This window comes from Lotus japonicus, chromosome 3, assembly GCF_012489685.1.
Source record: "Lotus japonicus ecotype B-129 chromosome 3, LjGifu_v1.2".
In the NCBI taxonomy this organism is placed as follows: Eukaryota; Viridiplantae; Streptophyta; class Magnoliopsida; order Fabales; family Fabaceae; genus Lotus; species Lotus japonicus.
The window spans coordinates 4,593,230-4,616,186 of NC_080043.1; the positions used below are offsets into that span (position 1 = coordinate 4,593,230).

Below are 22,957 nucleotides of genomic sequence, written 5' to 3' on the forward strand. Positions count from 1 at the left end.
GAGACAGCGTAGAAAATGTAGAGTGTATGTTCACTTATACTCCCTCCGTTCCTAATTATAAGACCTAATACAAAAAATTGCGCTTATTAAGAAAACATTAAATGTGTCTAACTAGTGTGTTGGTTTTTTAAAAATGCATACATTCTTCCATATTTACCCTTTGTTATTTTCTCTCACTAATAAATGGTAGATGGTAATTAAAACTTTGGAATTAAAAACACACCATTAATGTAAGGGTTATATATGGAAGAGTAGAATACGTTTTGCTAGATTATTGTTAAAGGTCTTATATTTAGGAACTAGAAAATTTTAAAACTAGGTCTTATAATTAGGAACGGAGGGAGTATGTCGATGGACTAGGATTTGAGTCATGTTGCAACATGGGGTTCATCACAACAAGTATATGTCAATTAGCTCCATCTCGGTCTCTTGGGGTTCACAACGTGAACATTGACGTCCACCGTAGAGTCTTGTAAAAGGTTTCCCATGTTCTCAAGGAAGTAGGAGTCCTCAAGGTAGTGGTGAAATGACAATGACAATGATGGAAGAGGATTCTGGTCGAGAAAAAAAAAATATTTTAGGTTCGTTCATTAAATGAATGAACCTAAAATGTCTTTTTTACTTATATATGTGACCGGAAGGTGTACGTAGTATGGAAAAAACATTAAAAAAATTTATGTTATATTGTTTTGATTTGTTAAATTAAATAAGGATGAAATAGATTGATTAACTTCTAAAAGAAGCAAAAGGAAAGGGGAGAAAACCGTCACTAAATAAAGCATGAAGCACTAGTGGACTAGTGGTAATATATTATCAAAAAGACTGCAATGCGTAAATGAAACATGAAGCACCAGTGGTCTAGTGGTAGAATAGTACCCTGCCACGGTACAGACCCGGGTTCGATTCCCGGCTGGTGCAAATTTTTTTTAGTCTTACATTTTCCCAACAAGGCTATTTTGCTTGCCTTGTTTGTGCAAATTTTTTTTTTAGTCTTACATTTTCCCAACAAGGCTATTTTGCTTGCCTTGTTTGTTATGAAATGTCCCAAATCTTATTGATCTGCTATTTACAAGATTATGGCACAGAAATTCGTAATTAGTGCCTGAATTATGAAAACCTTTCTTTATTCCTCAACAATTTGGCATTATTATGACACCAATGACCAAAGTCACCAAACTATGACTATGCAGCTTCAGCAAATCCTATACGGAGATTGCCATAGTCAAAAACTGTATGGTATGCCCCTAAAAATATATCACCCAGAACCCTGCAACCATACTTCAACTGTCATATACTTCATAAAGAATTCAAATAATAATCATAATAATTTGTAATTAATTAATTTATTACCAGAGGGGACCCTGTGGAGTAGGCACATCTAAAGCAACAAAACCACCATAGCAAACAGTTGAGCAGCCTTCTTCAATCCTTTTTTTTTTTTTGATATTGTTCGGGGTGCCTTCTTCAATCCTTAGGACATACTGAGAACAAAAAAGGAATATTAACACTCTGAACTTATAAGTAAAAGTTATCCAAAGATGAATAAAGATTACAACAAAGAAGTCATGTTGATATAGCAAATGAGGATTACAGCAATTGATCATAGAACTAAGACCTGTTCTGGAGAGAGAGTAAATGATTTGTTCCCAATCATGAATGTAATTTGTGGCATAGCTTCAATGCTATTGCAGTTTATGAATGATTGTCCCCCAGGATTGGGAAGCTTCGCACACAGCTTTTACAGAAAAGGGGAAAAGAAAAACAAAGGAAAAGCTTGTGAGACCTTAATTGGAAAAGTAGAGTTATTAAATGCTCAACCCGAAATAACAAGCATAAGTCCATCTTAGCATATAAGGTGAAAAAAATTAGTGAGCCAAAATCACGGTGGACAAATCCACTATGATTTTGGTTTCACCCTGGTTTTCCACTGTGTATTCAAACATGTCATAATTTTGAGATGTGATATCTTGTACAACAATTACCTCATCCACATATTTCAATGCTTTTTCTTTTGTATTCCTTTGCTTAAGCTAAATTTGAATCCAAAGGACAATCATATCACAGAAAGTACACAAGGGGCTCTCCCTGGTTCTTGAGTCACCTCTACTTTCATTATGCACCACTGTTTCAATAACATCACTGTAACAAAAGTTGGATTTTTGTAAGAGGATTGAAAAAGAGAATCTGTATCAAAAGAATCAGCAGGAGGAAAATGAAAAATCATTGTACTTCGTTAGATGTGATCCATTACGCGAGCATAGTCCAAGGTCACTGCATATAATTTCAGGTTTTAACTGAAGACATAAAAGGTATGTAAAGGATGGTTAAAATTCTAGTAGAGGTTTGGATAGTCACTGTGATTGTAAAGGGAAAAGGATAGAGAACAAACCCCAGAAGTTAAGAATTCCCATATGGAATCGCCATGGTTATGGATGATGTTTTTACATTCATAACTCACATATCCTTCTGCTCCAATGGCATGGTTAATTTGAGTCACAACACTCTGCAAACAAGAACTAGTAAGAAAAAGACACCAAAGTATAAGGGATAAAAAAAATGAAAGCACCAAGATAGAGAAGTATGATGTTTCAGATGATCATACTGTTGGACCAGCAATGAAAGATGTCCCTGAGTCAACAATGGCAGAACAGCCACACTGACATAACCCTGTAAATACAAATCTAGTGTTGTAAGTCTGGTTTGTAGAAATGAAAGAAGTGCAGTACCAAGAATTTCCGGGTTGCAAGTTGGAAGTCAAAACATATTGACATTGTGAAAAAGGAGATAAGAGGATGTTAGGGCCCAGAAAAATGGAAGAAATAGACTGAAATAAACTGGTATTATTTACTGAGATTCTGGTGAAATCACCAAGAATCAGTGTAGCAGTTACAAATAGAAGAATAAATGAAAAGACAGCAGAGGCAAATTAGAGAGTGCCTTAATTCTCTCCCAAGTCCCAAGCCTAAACCCAATTCAAGCCTACCTCTCTCTCACACAATACATGCTTATATAATCTCCAATCTCTCTCTCTCTCTTCCTGCACAGCTCATGCCACCTCAGCAGGCGGTTACTCCTCTCAAGGGAAATGATTTGGTGCATTGCACCTCTTCCTCTTACTTTCATGGACTCTAGTAGTATTGGGCCTATTCCTAATAATTGGGTTCCTATCATCACTCCCCCCCTCAAAACATCCTTGTCCTCAAGGATGGATGTAGAGAATCCTCCTTGAATGTATGTTGCTGCCCCCAAAGAATCCACCACCTGGATCCCATTGTTGAAAAGATGTGGACCAAGTTGTTGCATGAGGTTCATTTGGATCAGCAGCATTTGCATCTCTTAGGTGAGGTATGTTCTGCCTATGTGGGCTAAGAGATGTTTCCACAACCTCTGGCAGGACAGTGTAGTTCCTAACATTATAATGCAGCCAACCTTGAATGTTGCTACTACCCACTTGGAAAGAGAATTGGTTTTGCTGTGGAATTTCCAAAACCTTCTCCAGCTCATACTCCTCCACTCCCATGCTCAATATCTCCTTAAGATTTCCATGAGAATCAACCTTGAATCCCTGATAGGGTTCCACAGCTAGTAATCTTGATTTATGAAGTTGTGACAGAGAATTTAGCCAATTTCTAGTCAGCAAGTCAAGTTGTCTTTGCAGCTTTTTGTCTTGAGCACTGAGTAGATCTTGAGCTTTCAACAAATTACTCAGCAATTCAGGTACTTTCTCACCTTCTAACCATGATGCAAATAGCATGCAATAGTATCCCCTTTGACTATCCATATAATGAGCCCACAAGTCCTTGACTCGACCAGTAGTAGAGTCACCACAAACAATCACCCCTCTACTTCCATGTGAACAAAAGTGGCAAGAATTCAAAGTGCTCCCAGAAGGTTGATGCCACGCAGTATGTTCTTGTCTTCCCCTTAATTTGTTGAAGTCAGTAACTTGTGAATCCCGGTTGTGAAATCCAAATTCTAATCCAGCAGAGACAATGAACCAACATGAGGCAACGCTTGCTGACCCGTAGATTAGAAGTCTTGGAATTGGGAAGAACTGCAATCTACAGCTTGACTCCCGATGTGTGTATATGACAAGGAAATGCATCCAATTCAGTTCATATTGCCACCTTGGCCAATTGATCTTGGTATCATTGAAATCCCACCTTCTTAACTCAAATGCATTAGGAACAGCAGGTTGAGACCATAATATAATTCCCAGCTTCACACTTCTAAGTGTGATTAGTAGTTTTCTCAGTAGCAGCACAAGAATTAAGTTCCCATTCTCTTTCTGGGACGACCTGATATCTTCATGAACAACTTTCAGATTCTGGTGGGTTTTCCCAAAGGTGCATGAGAAATTCTTATGAATTACCCACATACATTTATCAACGAATTCAATTTCCCTCACAGAAGAATTTAGTTGTGCATGTCTCCACTTCAGAGTATAGAACTCAAGCTTTTGGTGCCTCAAGTTATGAAATTGAGCATCTAATTCATTGGAAGAACTAAGCCAGTTCGATATACTACCTGTTTGCTCTTGTGCCAGATGTTCCAGAACCTGATAAAGTTTCAAACTCCTACTCGGGTCCCATCGCTTGGAGCTTAGAGTTCCCATTATTTCTGAGGATAAGATATTCGAAGATTGTCTTCTTTTGAACACTGCTGAAAACATTTTACTAGAACCGCGTGCACTCCCTGCACCCAGATCAGGGTGCCTTTGAACTTGGGTCTCTCCTTGTGCAAATCCAGCGTTTACTCCTCCAGTAACATGGGTCCAACTTGGCTGGTTGAAAACTTTGGGTTCCTGAGAAAAGACCCGACCCATGTCTAGATTCTGAACTATTGGGCCCATGAAATTTTTAGTGAGGCCCGTTAGAAGAAAATACTGGTGTGTTTCTTGTAGTTCCACACGTGGCTTGTTTGCTTTCTTCACATGTCCCACTTCAGAAAATAGAGCTTTAAAACTAGTATTATTCCCAAAGACTAACACGTTTCTCCCTTTACTTCTAACCGCAGGTAAAAATTGGGTAAATAATTTTTGGGTTTTAAGCCAGCCACTTACCTCTTGGGCTTGGCCCATTAGGCTGAGAGAAGGACCCAATTCGTTTGGTCTCCATTTTGCCCATACACTTGCCTTCAGACGTCTAGAGACTTCTGCTACCTCCTCTCTCATTCTCGTTGCCGGTGTAGCTTGATTCTCTGACCCCAACGCTGCCGTCGGTGGGGTGAGCGCCGCCGGACAAACACCACTGTCCATGGATTCTGGTGGCTTAGGTGGTGGCCGCCGCTTAACCATCTCGTTTTTCACCAACGCTGTAGTAGCTCCGAACTTTCCGCCGGCTCCGTCTCGGATGTAACAATGACTGCCATAGTACGGCGGTTTTGGAGGTGGTCGCTCAATCACTAGCGCTCTCGTTTGCACATTCGGTGCTTGGTCCACCGTCTTCTCCGCTGCCGTCGGCAAAGTTTGCGTCGCTGTAGCAGCGCCACAATCCGTTTGCGCCGGTAGCATCAGCTCTATCTTCCCTTCTGGATTCGTCTTCCCCAACGTTACCTGCTTTGTTAATACTGCTGCCGCTCTTCTTGATTCCTCAGGAGCGTCACCGATTTGAAGTTGTGCATCCATCGGTTTCTCTTCTGCTGCAGTTTCGCCGTTCTCCGTTGGAACGACTTCGCACTGATCACCCCCGTAGCCATTGGAGTGGATGCATTCTGCACACCAGTTTCTTCTGATTTCCAAGTTTGCTTCCTTGGCATTTCTGGCTTCATCCTTCTGCTCTGTCGCTTCTTGGATTGGTTCTGGTAGGTACGTTTCCGAGTTTGGTTCAAATTCTCTCAGCAAAGCAATCACAAAATCCCACCACGTTGCTCTCGGATTTCGTTTTTTCCAGAGGTACCACCAAAAGAAAGCATCACGCGTCAAAGCCTTCTCAGCCTCTGAGAATTTCTTCTCTTCAGATACTCCTTTGAGCTCACAGTGTTGCTCCACTGTGATGATCCATCCATAAGCCCATCTACCATCGAATTCTGGAAACATCATCTGGAATCAATGGCTACCACAGCACCTAGATCGGTGCTCTGATACCAATGTTAGGGCCCAGAAAAATGGAAGAAATAGACTGAAATAAACTGGTATTATTTACTGAGATTCTGGTGAAATCACCAAGAATCAGTGTAGCAGTTACAAATAGAAGAATAAATGAAAAGACAGCAGAGGCAAATTAAAGAGTGCCTCTATTCTCTCCCAAGTCCCAAGCCTAAACCCAATTCAAGCCTACCTCTCTCTCACACAATACATGCTTATATAATCTCCAATCTCTCTCTCTCTCTTCCTGCACAGCTCATGCCACCTCAGCAGGCGGTTACTCCTCTCAAGGGAAATGATTTGGTGCATTGCACCTCTTCCTCTTACTTTCATGGACTCTAGTAGTATTGGGCCTATTCCTAATAATTGGGTTCCTATCAGAGGACAGTTTCAATGAAAAATCAATAATCAGAGGCTGTAGAAATTCGAATGACTTCTCTGGATAAGGTAGTAATGTGTAACTTCCTAATATTATGGAATCTTCAACAATTTTTGTCTCTACTTAGATAGAATTCACTCTAACTGTATAAGAAACAATAAAAATACAAGACATACATATTAAACATCAAAATATAATAGAAATGCATGAGAACCTGTTGAATTTTTTGCAAGTTGAATATCTCCCACTTCAATCTGGAGATGAAAACATCAAAATTCAAAGCTGACATGGCTGATGATAAGAGAAAAACGAAGACATCATAGTTGTACTTGTAACTATAATATACCTGCCAGTAACCTTTTTGAGAAACTGGAACATAAGTGTGGTCACCCTAAAGTGCCTCCAGTCAATACCACCAAAGACGATCTCACCCCCTATCTTTGACATTGGATCTTGGTTTAGCCAAAGAGAGAAGATTTTTTGAGCCAAGTGCCCTTGTTCTATCATATTATACCTGTATTCACATAAATGATCACTGTATTCGAGGCATCAAAAACTTAGGGGGAAAAGGGGGGAGTATCATTTTTCCTCTACCCTATTACCACCAAAAAAAAATCACAGCAATAAGCATGTTTACGATAGAAAGATTTATAAACTGAAATGAATTACCACACTGGTGTGACTTGTCCAACTGATATATCCTGGAATCCAAGTCCAAGTATACCATCAAAATGTATTGCTAAAAATTCCAAAGATTTTTCCTTTGTGATCTCAGCAAATTCCTGGAGGATGGGAATGAAACTTAATAAATCAACCGATCAAAATGCTGATTAAAAAGCATTAAGAGTCAAAATGTTGACCTGATCGTTGACTATGATATTCCCAACTTTTACATTATCTTGGCTGAAGAAGCCAGGGATGTGTCCACGGCTAAAAGGGATTTTGCAAGGTGTTCCTGATCAATTCCCAAACAGAAACTTCGAGCTTAAGCGTCATAACAACCACGACAAAAGAAGCTTGCCAAAACAATATTCAGTTTGTACATGTAAAGCCAAATGGAAGAACTTCAGATGAAATTTCAAGCTAATCCAGAATTACCTAGTTTCGTATAAGTGCTAGACAGCTTCGACCTATACTTGGAATGAATATGGCAAGCAATCTGCACAAAGTAAAAACTTGTTTTTGAAACAAACACGATCATAGAAAACAAAATTGAAGGAGTATTCAATTGCATTAGAGCATAGGGTAACTTACAGACAAGATGCATTTGGAAGAAGGGACCCAAAGGTTTGAGCTTCCAGTGTCAAACACAACTTTGAAGCTTTGTGGAGGTGAGCCAATGCCAATTTCCCCAAAATATTGTGCATCAAGATAATTCTTTAGATACACTACATCTGTTACTAAATTATTCTTATTAACACTACCTACACCTCTATGATGAACAGCTTCCTTGATCCTTGCAGAATTAAGACTTTGAACATCTAAACTCCTCCTTTTTAGACTAACCCTCATTAAACCATCATCAGAAGTTGTAAAAGCCAATGATCCAGCCAAAGCCCCAAGACACACCACAACCAGCAAATACTTGAAACCCATGTGTTCATGTCATCTGATTCAAGTTCAACATGTCAAAGACACTTTCAGAAGAAGCAATACAGAAGAAGCTGCTTAACCATAAGCAACCGTGAAATAAGCCCTACAGGTTATGTTTAGATACCGGTTAGCACTAATACAAACAGACATTATCACTAACTTTGAGACAACAGATCTCTCTATGGATTGAGAAAAAAGTACTTTCACTTTAGGTTTAACTTGTTTCTGAACACACGCTAAGAGTGCATTTGGGACAACAACTAAATTAAACGCTTTGTGACAATTAGCGTCATTCAAGTTAATTTTAGAAACTTATTGAAATAAGTTGAAACTAGACTGTAGATAAGCTTAAGCTTATACTAAATAACTTATGAAAATAAACTCAAAAAAACTTATAGGTAGGCCATAAGTTATTTACATAAACTCTCTTAAACACTTACATAAACGTTTATGCTATAAGCTCAAATAAGTACTTCCAAACGGGGCCTAAGTGTGAAATATACATCTATTTTCATTTTATAAATCACTTTGCAGGTCCAAAGAAAGCAGAATAAAAAGCTTTTTCTTATCATTTATCAGTGACAGAAGCTAAATATAAAGAATTTCAAGGTGAGGCTTGAGGCCTGAAGAAAACACTTAAACCAAGTCTCAATCTGATATCCAATGTTAGAGATAAAGTTGAAAAACTGATACCTGATAATAGTGAGTTAGTGACTCTTAAAACAGGGCAAATGGGTTGCAACATGCCCTTCGTATATAAAACTGACGATTATACGGTACTTCCCACATAGTAGCTACAGGGCTAGTAGTGCAAACGATTTAACCCGGTTTCCCCAATAAAAATCAAAATCAAAGCTTGAACCTTTCTTCTACTTTTTCATTTTTAGTACTGCAAAGCAACAATTTACGCAATTGCATGGAAACCACTGCGTAATTTCGTGTAGTATAATGCAATTCACCGTACAGTAAATGATAGTGTACCTGAACGTTTCATTTCATCTGTATGCTTCCCTCTTCGTCTTCTTCTTCATCTTCTCCACTTCCCCTACCAAGTACCAACCACTCTAGCTTTCACTTACTAGGATATTGTACTAATGTTAATTTATACTGGGATATATGATGAGAGGAGATTGTTTGGTGTTACCACCCTTGATGTTGTAAGGGCAAAAACTTTCTATGCTGGAAAGGCCAAAGTTCCAGTTGCCGTTATGTAAAGTGTAACAAACTTACAAATAAAGATGTCTTATTTATGTGTTGCTGTTTATTTTGTGATGCGGGGAAGAAATTCTGGGGTCAGATTTATGTTTCAAGTTATTTTTTTAAGAAAGTGCTACTAATATCAAGAACAAAGTTCTGTTTTTTTCTCAAGCAGTAGGGTGGGGGAATGCTTGAAACTACATAATTATTCTGCATTTCTTATGCTTCAGAACAATTTGCTTTTAGCATTGCATAACATTGGAATTGTGCCTGTGTATGATTCTGCAGAGGTCAATGTACCTGTTGTCGGTGGCCATGCAGGCATTACCATTCTGCCACTATTTTCTCAAGTATGTTCCTTCCTTTTAATAACATTTTCCGTCTTCTGACATTTAGTTTGGCTTCCTAGCATGGCATACCTTGATATGCTTTAACTAATCTTTTTAACTATTTTCTTCTTGTATAGGCAACACCACAAGCCAATCTGGATCATGACCTAATTCAGGCTCTTACAAAGAGGACACAAGATGGAGGAACAGAAGTTGTGGAAGCTAAGGCTGGCAAGGGTTCTGCAACATTGTCAATGGCGTAAGTCTGGGTTTAATTGAATGTGGACAGTATAATCAGTCTCTGTAGACACAGCTCATTTAATGATAATTCTCTATTTTAATGCAAGAATTGTGGTTCAACTTTTAACTTTTCCATAAGTTGATGCAAACTCTAACCATGCAATCGTACGATTCTTGCAGTTATGCTGGAGCAATTTTCGCTGATGCTTGCCTCAAGGGCCTTAACGGAGTCCCAGACGTTGTTGAGTGCTCATATGTGCAATCCAGTGTCACTGATCTTCCTTTCTTTGCTTCCTAGGTCACTGCAACAAACTGTTTTCTTTTGTATTTCTAATTTTAGCATTTCACTGCTCCTGATGCTTGTTAGAAATCTGGTTGTGATAATCCTGGATAATGTCAAGAATCGTGAGCGTCCACTTTCCGAACAAATTATTTCGACCCTATAATTGTCTGGGTTCACGAAATCTTTGTTGGGATAATACTTGACAATCAATCTGTTTCTTGGCACAAGAGAACAGATAAAGAAAGTAGAGAGATATGTTTTTCGTAATTCTGTTTTCTGTATTCTGGTTTCTGTTTTCTGTACCGATTTCTTAGGCTGCAAGTAACCTTATATAAGAGGTTGCACGAATGATCACAACTGTTCGAAAATAAGTCACAACCAGCCAGGGGCTCCGCCCCTTGGACCCCGGTTCGTATTCGCAGTCAATTATGCGTTGGCTCACCGAGCGTGCACTCTGCACTAACCTGACTTGATTCCGAGCCTAACGCGTAATTGCATCAGCCTATAGTGGATCACATTACTACTAAAATACATTGATGATTCTAAAATCACCAACAAATCCCCCCCATTTTAGTGTAATCCTTGATCTACTCAATTTGTATAAGAAAATATATACAAATTTATAACACACAGATATAACGATCAAACAAATGCATAAATGAAAATATCTTGCGATTGAATTTCCACTTTAGTACAAATACACATTCCAAATACTCGAGAATCGGGGTGTCTTTAAAGATTGAACCCGTCAACCCATTTGAATATCTAAAGATATTGTACACATATGTTTCTACAGCACTCTACTATTCATACTTGACACTTTACAAGCCATGTGTCCTTATCCATTAATAAGCATATAGGAAGCCAAGTCCAAGCTTCTTGAAGCGGCAAAACTTCATGCTTACATAGGTGATCCTTTTAATCTTGCACCTGCATTTACAATTTTCCAAAAGAACCATTAAGAAGATATACTTCAACCTAGCCATCACTCGCAGGTCTGAGCACATACCTTGGGAAGATAAACACAACTGCTCCAATCTCTAACTATGATCTCTCCACATTGAATTCAGCTTCTAACGTTGTATTAGAAGGGAATTGGGTATAACATAGCTAGTAGATTTAAATGGACTTTAATCCCATCCCAATTACCGACTTCTTCACTAAGTCTCTAGCTAACCCCTTCGTCAAGTGGTCAGCTAAGTTTTGTTGCGACCGAACAAACTCAATGGATATCACCCCATTCAAGATTAATTCCCTAATCATACTATGTCTAACACCCAAGTGTCTAGACTTTCCATTGTACATTTGAGTATAAGCCTTGGCCAATGTGGCAGCACTATCACAACGGATAGAAATTGTTGATATCGGTTTAGGCCATAATGGAATCTCATATGCCAAGTTTCTTAGCCATTCCGCTTCTTTACCAGCAGCAGCTAATGCTACAAACTCTGATTCCATTGTAGAACTAGTTATACATGTTTGCTTCTTGGAAGCCCACGAGATGGCACCTTCCCCAAGCAAGAACACCCAACCACTTGTAGAGGATGAGTCTTCAACATTATTTATCCAACTAGCATCCGAATAACCCTCTAATACCGAAGGAAATCCCACATATGACAATCCATAATTCATAGTACCCTTCAAGTACTTGAATACCCTAGTTATCGCGTGCCAATGATGTCTACTAGGATTACTAGTAAATCTGCTCAACTTTCCAACCGCAAAAGCAATATCCGGTCTAGTACTAATCATAGCATACATCAAAGAGCCTATAGCTCTTGAATATTCGAGCTGATCTACAGATTTCCCTGTATTTGGCATAAGTTTTTCACTCGGATCCATGGGAGTACTAACCGGAGAACAACTTTCATGATTAAACTTCTTGAGTATTTTCTCAATGTAATGAGATTGCGTAATTACAATCCCCTTATTCTCCCGTTTAATCTTAATACCAAGAATAACGTCCGCTTCTCCCATGTCCTTCATGGAGAACTTTGATGACAAGAAATTCTTTGTTTTATCAACTTGATTTTGGTCCGTGCCAAAGATCAACATGTCATCCACATATAGACAAATAATAACTCCTTTACCGGATGTATCAAATTTGCTATATACACATTTGTCAGCTTGGTTTAGAATAAAACCACTAGACAAAACAACCTCATCAAATTTTTGATGCCATTGCTTCGGAGCTTGTTTTAGCCCATACAACGACTTAACTAGCTTACACACCTTATGCTCATTACCAGGCATTACAAATCCTTCAGGTTGCTTCATATACACTTCTTATTCCAAATCACCATTCAGGAATGCTGTTTTGACATCCATTTGATGGATCACTAGATTGTGAATAGCCGCTAAAGCAATCAACAATCTAATAGTAGTGATACGAGCAACTGGAGCATAGGTATCGAAGTAATCAATCCCTTCCTTCTGTCTAAAGCCTTGGATTACCAATCTAGCTTTAAACTTGTCAATTGTACCATCGAATTTCATCTTCTTTTTGAAGATCAATTTGCAACCCAATGGTTTACAACCTGGTGGTAAATCAGATAATACCCAAGTATTATTTTCCATGATAGAACTCATATCTTCATCAATTGCTTCTTTCCAAAAAGCAGAATCTCGAGATTTCACAGCTTCATCATACGTTCTTGGATCCTCCTCTATACTATAGCAATAATAGTATTGATTATCAATCTGATCCTTTGATCCCTCAACTAAATATAATTGAAAATCAGAACCATAAGATTTAGGTTTTCTAGCTCTTTTGCTTTTCCGAGGTTCGAGTGTCTTACTTGGTACATCAGTTGAATGATCATCCTTTATAGGTTCATCCGACTTAGATATAAGGTCCTTTGGTCTAGGTATAGAAGAGAAACAATTCTCATCAAATATGGCATCTCTTGATTCTATAATTGTGTTAATAGAAACCGAGTCATTAGGTTCTATAACATAGAACCTATAGGCTTTGGAATGTTCAGCATATCCAACGAAGATGCAAGCTACACCCTTTTCACCCAAAGTTTTCCTTTTGGGATCCGGGAGTCTAACCACGGCCCTACAACCCCGAACACGTAGAAATGTTAAGTTGGGTCGTTTCTTATACCAAAGTTCATATGGGGTAGTCTTGTTCCTTTTATTAGGAATCCTATTTAACAAATAGCAAGCCGTTAACATGGCTTCTCCCCAAAACCCTTCACTCAAACCAGAATAGGATAACATGGCGTTCACCATTTCTTTAAGAACTCTATTCTTCCTTTCAGCCACACCATTTTGTTGAGGTGTATAAGGTGCCGTAGTCTCATGAATGATTCCTACGGATTGGAAGAATTCAGGATCATAATATTCACCACCTCTATCCGTACGTAATGTTTTAATCATCACATTCTGTTGCAATTCAACTTCAGTTTTATAAACTCTAAATTTATCTAAGGCTTCATCTTTAGAATGCAACAAATAAACATAACAGAATCTAGATGCATCATCTATGAAAGTGACAAGATACTTTTTATGTCCTAATGATGGAGTAGCATGCAAATCACATAAATCACTATGTATCAATTCAAGTATGACAGATTTCCTTGTTATGCTTTTAAAAGGTTGCCTAGTGATCTTTGTTAACATGCAAGTTTTACACTTTTCTACATTTCCATCAAGAACAGGAATTAAATCATCTTTAGACATTTCAAGCATTCTTTTATAATGTACATGTCCTAGACGAGCATGCCATAAAGAAGATTTAATAACATTCGAATTGGACATAAATACAGAACCAGAATCATTAGGAACTCCATTCAAATTCATCATGAACATACCATTATTATAATATCCAAATCCTACAAACACACCAGACTTCGATAATACATATTTATCGGATTCATACACTTGCTTGTATCCAAGCTTATTCAATACAGGACCAGAAACTAAGTTCTTACGTAGTTTAGGAACATACAAAACATTAAACAAAGTAATAGTTTTTCCAGAATTGAATTCTAACACCACGCTTCCTTTGCCTTCAACAGGATCAAAGTGATGATCTCCCATGTAGAGGACAGATCCATCTTCCACTGGAACAAAAGTTTTGAACCAGAAACGATCCTTGCAAACATGTGTCGTGGCGCCAGAATCAATTCACCATGCAATAGCATCATCCTGCAAATAAAATGCTTCAGAAATTAATGAAACTGAATGTTTAATCAAAATATTCAAGTTATGAATTGATTTCTGACCTTGTTCTTGGGATTGGTCCTTAGACCCCTTTCCCGAACCACTTGCATTCGCGTTATCATGCTTCTTTCCAGAACGGCAATCCCTCTTGAAGTGGCCTGTCTTACCACACTTCCAGCATTCTAGTTTCGGTTTCTTGTTAGAACCGAAACTTCCTTTGTTGTTCTTAAAAGCACGCTTCTTTCCTTTGTTTTTGTTGTTATTGTTCTTACTACCCTCCTCGATCATATTAACCGAGGGACCAGCAACTTCTTTTCCTTTTCCCTTGTCACTCTCCTGCGCTCTTAGAGATTCTTCTATGCGCAAGTGACTTCCAAGTTGGACCAAAGACAGTTCGTCTTTTCCATGCTTCAAATTGTGTTTGAAATCCTTCCATGTAGGGGGCAACTTGTCTATGATACTTGAGACAGATATTGTTTCATCCATCTTCAATCCGTGCAGTGTGAATTGTCCAAGAATTCGTAGAAGTTCATTGTATTGTTCCATGACAGACCTTGATTCAACCATTTTGTAATTGTTGAAATCAGTCACCAAGAACTTCTTACTAGATGAGTCCTCTGCCATGTACTTGGCTTCAAGACAATCCCACAATTCCTTTGCAGATTCCACATTTTGATAAATATCGAATAAAGGATCAGACATACCGTTAAGAATGCGTCCTCTGCATATGTAGTCGTCATTCTCCCACTTTGATCTGCTTCTTATATTTTCAACAGTTTCTTCCTCCAGAAGTTCAGGAATCGGTGTAGACAGAACGTATACCACCTTCAACGTTGTCAACAAGAAATGCATCTTCTTCTGCCAACGCCTGAAGTCTTGTCCTTGAAACTTGTCCAATTTCCCAAACTTAGTAGTCATCTCCTTGACAGTGCCTTCTCCAGCCATGATTATCAGTAAATAATTTGTTCGTTTGTTAGAAATCTGGTTGTGATAATCCTGGATAATGTCAAGAATCGTGAGCGTCCACTTTCCGAACAAATTATTTCGACCCTATAATTGCCTGGGTTCACGAAATCTTTGTTGGGATAATACTTGACAATCAATCTGTTTCTTGGCACAAGAGAACAGATAAAGAAAGTAGAGAGATATGTTTTTCGTAATTCTGTTTTCTGTATTTTGGTTTCTGTTTTCTTTACCGATTCCTTAGGCTGCAAGTAACCTTATATAAGAGGTTGCACGAATGATCAAAACTGTTCGAAAATAAGTCACAACCAGCCAGGGGCTCCGCCCCTTGGACCCCGGTTCGTATTCGCAGTCAATTATGCGTTGGCTCACCAAGCGTGCACTCCGCACTAACCTGACTCGATTCCGAGCCTAACGCGTAATTGCATCAGCCTATAGTGGATCACATTACTACTAAAATACATTGATGATTCTAAAATCACCAACAATGCTTAGGCTCATTCTTCTGTTACTTGTTCATGTATGTTTATCTTCACGGTTGATTCATGGTACTGACAAAATGCTGATATGTTTTGCTGGTGAGACTTGGGAAGAATGGTTGGGATGAAGTTCTGGGCTTGGGTACTCTCTCAGATTTTGAGAAGCAAGGCCTTGAAAACCTCAAGGGTGAACTCCAATCATCTATTGAGAAGGGAATCAAATTTGCCAACTAGTAAGATTGAACCTGTTAGATACTTTTCTGTCAAATTTGCCAACTAGTAAGTAGTTCTGAAATAGACAGTGATGGAGGAGATTCTTCTAAAGGGGCTTTGCGGGGTTATATCAATTCAATTGATGGATGCTTTACTGGTGGAGGAATCAAATTCTCGTAATCTATGGTGATCTCGGCCACCATTGCAAATGCGGGAGTTCTACGAGTATTTGTAGATCATGGAACTTCAGCAGATGTGATGTTGTACAAGTGCTTTCAAGGATTCAGAGTTTATTGACAATGATTTCATTCCCTACAAATTGATTTATTTGGCTTCAGCAGATGTGATGTTGTACAAGTTCTTCACATTTTGATCTTTTACTTGAAGCTGTTACAATATGAGTTTGTAGCTGACCAAGGAAGACTGTTCCGGTCTAAATCTCCGGTCAGGGCTAAGCAATTAAGCAACAAAAATAGAAAATGACAAGATAGCAAATGAGTAAAAAAGTGTTGGATCCCCCACCGCATGGGCGGTGTCCTCCTTATATATTATGGTGTTTTGACCTGTTCGGGTCATGGGTCGCCTGGCCCAATAGTACAAATTCGGTAAGCCCACATAATACAAAAGTTGTAAGCCCGATAACAGTACACAAGCCCACAAGACACCTAATCTTAAAAGCCATTTTAAGGTGCAGTGTGTCTTTTAAATAAGCCCACAATACAATACTCAAAGCCCCTTAACATATAAAGTTAATAACACTAAGCCTAAACAACTGTTACAAGCAAAAGATGATACATAATAAACAACATCAACTTCGCCCTTAATAAACAACATCAACTTCGCCCTTGTAACAAGTAAAAGAACCTATGCCCTTTTTTTTTTGATAAGTAGAAAGGAGCTTCGCCCTTGTCGATCATTGAAGTTACTCCACCTGCTCTCTTTTTTAAGATTCTGACCGAGATCTCTTCCCATCACTTCACTGTCATATTCCTGTCATAATCACAGATAAGATATGCAAATATTTTGAAGGCTTAATTGCAACTTTGGTCCCTGACATTTATAAAAGCCACGATTTTGGTCCTTCACCTAATTTAATTACAAAAATCGTCCCTCACCTAACACTCTGTGAACAAAGTTGGTCCGACCGTCAATTTTTTAACGGAAGAAGCTTATGTGGTGTTTGAAAACTTAGGTGGAAGTGCCACTGGAGAGAGGGAGGCACATGCCTCTACATCTCAGAGGAAAAAACAACAAAAAAACTCAGAGGAATAGCACACAACCTCAATCCCAGCGTTCCAACAACTAGGCCTCCCAACAGCAAAGCTTCACTATGAGCTAAAAAAAACAGCCGAGAGGAGAGGAAAAATCGATTATGACGCCAGTGGCACTTCCACATAAGCTTTCAGATGCCACGTAAGCTTCTTCCGTTAAAAAATTGACGGTTGGACCAACGTTGTTCACGAAGTGTTAGGTGAGGGACGATTTTTGTAATTAAATTAGGTGAGGGACCAAAATCGTGGCTTTTGTAAATGTCAGGGACCAAAGTTGCAATTAAGCCTATTTTAAAGTTTGAAACCCCATGGTGAAACGACGCCTGACGTTTCCCAAAATTCACCTCCACTCAGCATTTAATTTCCACTGACATAACTCTATCAAACGGCACAAAAGTAATAATTACCTATTCTCAACTCTATCCACACGCAAACCCGTTTACTTTCCAGAAACGTTTCCAAGGTAAAAATTAAAGGCCCATTAAGAGACACGTCTCAAAGTTTATTGATTCTGCCTACATATGAATCGACGCGCCTGGAACCCATTAACACTATAAAACGTGACCCAAAATCTTTTTCTTACCATCCTCTACCTTCCCAACTTTCTAGTAATTTTCTCCATAATTTCAAAAGATATTCGCTGCTCTGTCTCAAGTACCTGGAGAACTTTCAGGAATTCTCACAAAAACGCTTTCACCTCCCTCAAGGTTCTACAATTTTCTCCTGGTAAATCCTCATTCCCTTCAAGTACTTATTTATCAACCTTAAGTTTTTATACTTCATCTACTGCTGCTCCTTCTCCTAAACTTAGAAATCATACCAAAATTTTCTGCACATAAATCATTTTACCCAGAATTTGAAACCTGGTTGCCTAACATACCTATAACAACTTATTCATCACATTTCTACCCTGACAACCCCCCTCTTCTTTAATTTCAGGTAGGTTCTCCAAAATGGTTGCCAAAAATCCCCGTAAAGCACCTAAAAACCGTAAGGAATCCACAGCCGCTGATTCATTATGGATCTCACGCAAAATCGCAACTAGGTTAAGTGAATTTCGTACCATTCCCAAAGTACTGGATTTGTTAACCCAATACACATTTAGGGCTGACGGAAATGATGCCCATTTAGACATCATTGCCTGTGACCCTGATGAACCTTGTTGTTTTGGAAAACCTGACTCCAACGGCAGAAATCATACCTATTTCTTCAAAACCATCTTCCTAGATCTTGAGTACAAGCTTCCCCTTTCCGATTTCACCTGTTCTAGCCTAACTCTAATGAACATCGCCCCAACTCAACTCTCTGCTAATGGTTGGGCTTACCTTAGAGCTTTTGAACTGTTATGCGTCTGCTTAAATATAGTCCCTACCTGCAAGAAGTTCTTTTCCTTCTTTGAAACCTCTGGAATGAAAGTAAAAGGCGAATATATTTCTTTATCTTCCGCTAGGGGGAGTGGCTTATTTACCCTTTTTAGGAGCAATTACAAACATTGGAAAGCCAAATTTTTCAAACTTAGAGAATCTGAACAAAATAGAGATATTTTCTACTTTGATGATGGCACCCCCCGATTCCCCTTTTACTGGACTGATAAGCCTGAACTTATTTACAAAGTACCCGAAACTTCTCTGACAATTGATGAAAAACTGGAAGTTGACTTCTTGTCAACGATTAATCTAAACCTCACAGATTTTTACGATGCATTCAAAAAAAGAAACTTAGCAAAATTTGTTGGTAAGGACCGCCCCTTTTGTATTTCTAACTTGCATCTTTTTCACTGACTTCTGACTTAATATATTTTCTTATCCATTTCAGCTAAGATGGCACGCCTTTCTGAAGATGACATCCTCCGCTTCCGTCGTGAGCAACAGGCGTTGAAAAACAAGCCTTCTCCTGCCAAAACTCTGACCGAGCCAGAAGGAAGTCATTCAGAATCAAACAGGAATCAGCCCCCAAAAAAGAAAAGAAAGAATCAAGCCTCTGAGAATACCACTGAGAAAACTCCCATCCAAACGTCCATGAAGGGATTCACAACAAAGGGAGGAAATCAACATGGATCTTCCAGCGCCCCACCCCCTTCGTGGAAATACGCCCTTAAAGAATTTGAGGATATGACTTCCGATGACATCACTTCACTCTGGGATTCTCGCGTTAACTTTAACTCCTTGGTGGACACTAACCTGGTTTTTGAGGCTGACAGGGAGAGAATCAGGAAAATCGGCCTTCAAGAAGCGTGTCAAGCTTTGATGACTAAAGGCTTAGAGATTGCGGCCATCTCCAAAATGATTGAGATTGAATCTCATGGGTTTGATGGGCTTTCTGCTTCCAAAAAGCTTGAAGATCAAGAGAAGGAAAATGCCAAACTGAAATCTGCTATGAAGTTGATGGAAAAGTCTAATCAAGCCAGTGAGAAGAAAGTCGCGGATCTGACTTTGGAACTTGAGAAACTGCAGAAGGCCTTCCAAGATGATCAAGCCTTGATGAAGGCGAAAGAAGAAGAAAATAAAAAGATGAAGGAAAAGGCAGATCTTTTCGTCTCTGAGAACATGAATTTGAAGGAATCCGTTGCTACCCTTTCCGCCGAAACCACCTCCTTGAAGGCTTCCATCCTTTCCCAACTTGAAGCTGGCTTTAACAAGGCCAAAGAACAAATTTTGCTCCTCAACCCTGACATTCCCATCAAGACCGAAGGTATTGATCCTTATGCTAGGATCATCGAGGGAAGATTAGTCACGCCCAACTTTGACGAGGAAGAAGAAGAAGAACAAGAAGAGGAAGAAGAAGAAGAAGACAAAGACAACAACGACAACAACAAAGAGGGCGAAGGGGAAAACAATTAGTCCCCTTTTGAGAAAAGTAGTTGAAATGGTATTTTGTTTCCCGTTGGTCTTATACCAAATGGTTGACTTAGTTTCCTGCTTTTTACTTCCTGCAGCCCCCGCTTTAAATTAAATGTAACGCCCCCCTCTAATTTTAATGCAACAAAGTTTTAAGTTCAAAGTGTCACCCCTATACTATGCTTTAAAATCACTTATCTTCCTCTAAAATCTCCCATACCTTCTTAAAAAGTAATAACTCAGTAATCTAACTCGAAAGTTATTGTGTTCTCTAAACTTAAAGTACTGCTCTAACAGTATAAGAATATGAAAATAACGTACTGCGAAAATACCTCTCTTCTGGACTCGTTTATCCACAAAGGCGTTGATCTTAACAAGTTGTCTACCTTATAAAGAAGGCTTTGACAGATTCTTACAAAACTCGAAGCCCTGGGCTTATTCAAAATTTTCTGTTTCAAGAAAAAATTGATTTTTCTTTAACAACTATTCTTTGAATTCACAAGGCCTTTGCATTTTGAAGTGAATCAAAAATAAAAAGATCAGAAGCGCAATTTGTTCTGATATAGAAATTTGCTCGCTTGGAGACTTTGTGCTTAAGTTGGACAAGCTTAATCCAAGTTAAGGCTATGCTTATGAATTCGTGGTCAAACGCTCTAGTTTTAAGAGACTTACTCTTTCTCAATTGTTTGGAATCGCCCAATTGATAGACCTAAGTTGAAAAGTAACTTAAATGCTAACAAAGCACTCAAGAAATTTTTAAAGGTTATGCCTCGTTAAAAACTCTCCCGCCTGGGGTAGAGAAAAGAGTGCACACCTGTTTTTTCATTAACAATTAACATCATGCCTCGTTAAAAACTCTCCCTAATGGGTAGAGAAAAGAGTGCATGCTACCAAGTCTTAATAGACAAACCACATAGTCTTGACACTTAAACAAATACAGAAACCACAAACAACGAACACGACGTAGTCTTTGAACAGAATAAAACACACTGAAACAAAACAAACAGAACACAACTTCAACTGTAGTAATAGCGCAAGTGTTGTGCATTCCATGCCCTTGGTACCCTGCGCCCAGATAACTCCTCCAAGTGGTAAGCCCCCTGCCCCAAATCTCTCAGAATTCTATAGGGACCTTCCCAGTTAGGTGTCAGCTTTGAATCGGTTGAATTTTTGCCTTTCTTCGCAATACCAAATCGCCCACTTTCATGCTCCTAGGTACCACTCGTGTATTATAACGCCTTTCTGACCTTTGTTTGACTGCAGCCTCCCTTAAACGGACTTCTGCTTTTACCTCATCCGCCAAGTTCAAGTCCACTAGAACATTTTCCCGATTCTGGTTTTCTTCATATGTAGCCACTCGAAAAGTCATGTCTTGTATCTCCACTGGAATCATTGCATCAACTCCGTAAGCAAGCTTGAAAGGTGTCTCTCCAGTAGTGGATTGGGGTGTTGTGTTGTAAGCCCAAACCACTGTGATCAATTCATCTGCCCATAATCCTTTTGCTTCGCCCAATCTCTTCTTTACGCCATTCAAAATCACCTTGTTTGCTGCTTCAACCTGCCCATTAGATTGCGGGTGTTCAACTGAGGCGAACCTATTCTCAATTCCCATCTCTGCACAAAAATCTCTAACCTTCCTGCTTGTAAACTGTGTTCCATTATCAGAAACAATGGTTGCTGGCACTCCAAACCTGCAGATTATCTTCCTCCAATAAATTTTTTTAACCTTCTCAGCTGTAATCTTCGCCATTGACTCTGCTTCAATCCACTTTGTGAAATAATCCACCGCCACCAAAACAAACTTGACTTGCGCCCCTGCCGGAGTGAATGGACCCAGAATATCTACGCCCCACATTGAAAATGGCCATGAAGAACTCATTGAACTTAAAACTTCAGGAGGTGCCCTGTGAAGATCAGCAAAAACTTGGCACTTTTCACATTTCTTAACATATTCCATACAATCGCCCTTTAACGTAGGCCAATAAAATCCTGCCCTCAACACTTTCGAAGCCAAAGATCTTCCTCCTATATGACTAGCACAAACCCCCTCATGCACTTCAAACATAATCCTTTCTGCATCCTCTTTACTAACACACCTTAACAATGGTATTCCTACGCCCCTCCTGTAAAGTTGTCCACCCATCATTGTATAACGACTCGCCTCTCGTATCTGGTCTCTTGAAAACAAAGCTAAATCTGATCCATCCGCTTCCAGGCACATTCGAATTCTATCCATCCAATCTAAAGTTGCTCCGCCCGTTACCATCATAACATCATCCTCCTTCACACTTGGACCCTTCAAAGTCTCTTGAATCACAGACTTGTTGTTACCTGGTTTCTTCGTGCTTGCAAGTTTGGATAGTATGTCAGCCCTTGTATTTTCCTCCCTCGGAACATGATTTACCTGAAACTTGTCCATCTGCTTCAACAATTCCTGAACCTTTACCAAATACTTAGCCAACTGAACATCCTTCGCCTGATAATCTCCCTTTATCTGATTTTCCACAAGCTGAGAATCAGTTTTTATTACAATACAACGTACATTCATCTCCAAGGCCAGCCTCACCCCTGCTATTATTGCTTCATATTCTGCTTGATTGTTGCTCGCCTTGAAGTCAAACTTGAGAGATTGCTCAATAATTACTCCACCTGGTCCCTCCAAAACTACACCAGCTCCACTTCCTTTCAGATTTGATGACCCATCCACAGACAAAAACCATGCCACTTCTTCTGGTACTCTTTCTTCCGGAGACATCTCATTCACAAAATCGATCAAGCCCTGCGCCTTTATTTGTCCCTTCTTCTCAAATACTATACCAAATTCTGACAATTCAACAGCCCAAGAAACCATACGCCCTGCTAAATCAGGCTTTTGAAGTACTTGGCGTAGGGGAAAGTCAGTTTTGACTTTGATTTGA

At 39.2% G+C, this 22,957-nt stretch overlaps 1 protein-coding gene, 1 non-coding gene and 1 pseudogene across 2 annotated transcripts; 2 read left to right on the forward strand and 1 right to left on the reverse strand.

Moving 5' to 3' along the window:
• Positions 1-806: 806 nt before the first annotated feature.
• Positions 807-8,306, reverse strand: LOC130748746 (cyprosin-like; annotated as a pseudogene).
• TRNAG-GCC (transfer RNA glycine (anticodon GCC)) lies at positions 848-918 on the forward strand. Its single transcript has one exon. It is a non-coding gene; the product is annotated as a tRNA-Gly (tRNA).
• Positions 8,307-9,136: 830 nt separating the features above from the next.
• LOC130748321 (malate dehydrogenase, mitochondrial-like) lies at positions 9,137-10,143 on the forward strand. Its single transcript, XM_057601500.1, has 4 exons — positions 9,137-9,262; positions 9,542-9,604; positions 9,721-9,842; positions 10,004-10,143. The coding sequence occupies exons 1-4, from the start codon at positions 9,152-9,154 to the stop codon at positions 10,119-10,121; spliced, it is 414 nt and encodes a 137-aa protein (XP_057457483.1). The 5' UTR covers positions 9,137-9,151; the 3' UTR covers positions 10,122-10,143.
• The last annotated feature ends 12,814 nt before the right edge of the window (positions 10,144-22,957 follow it).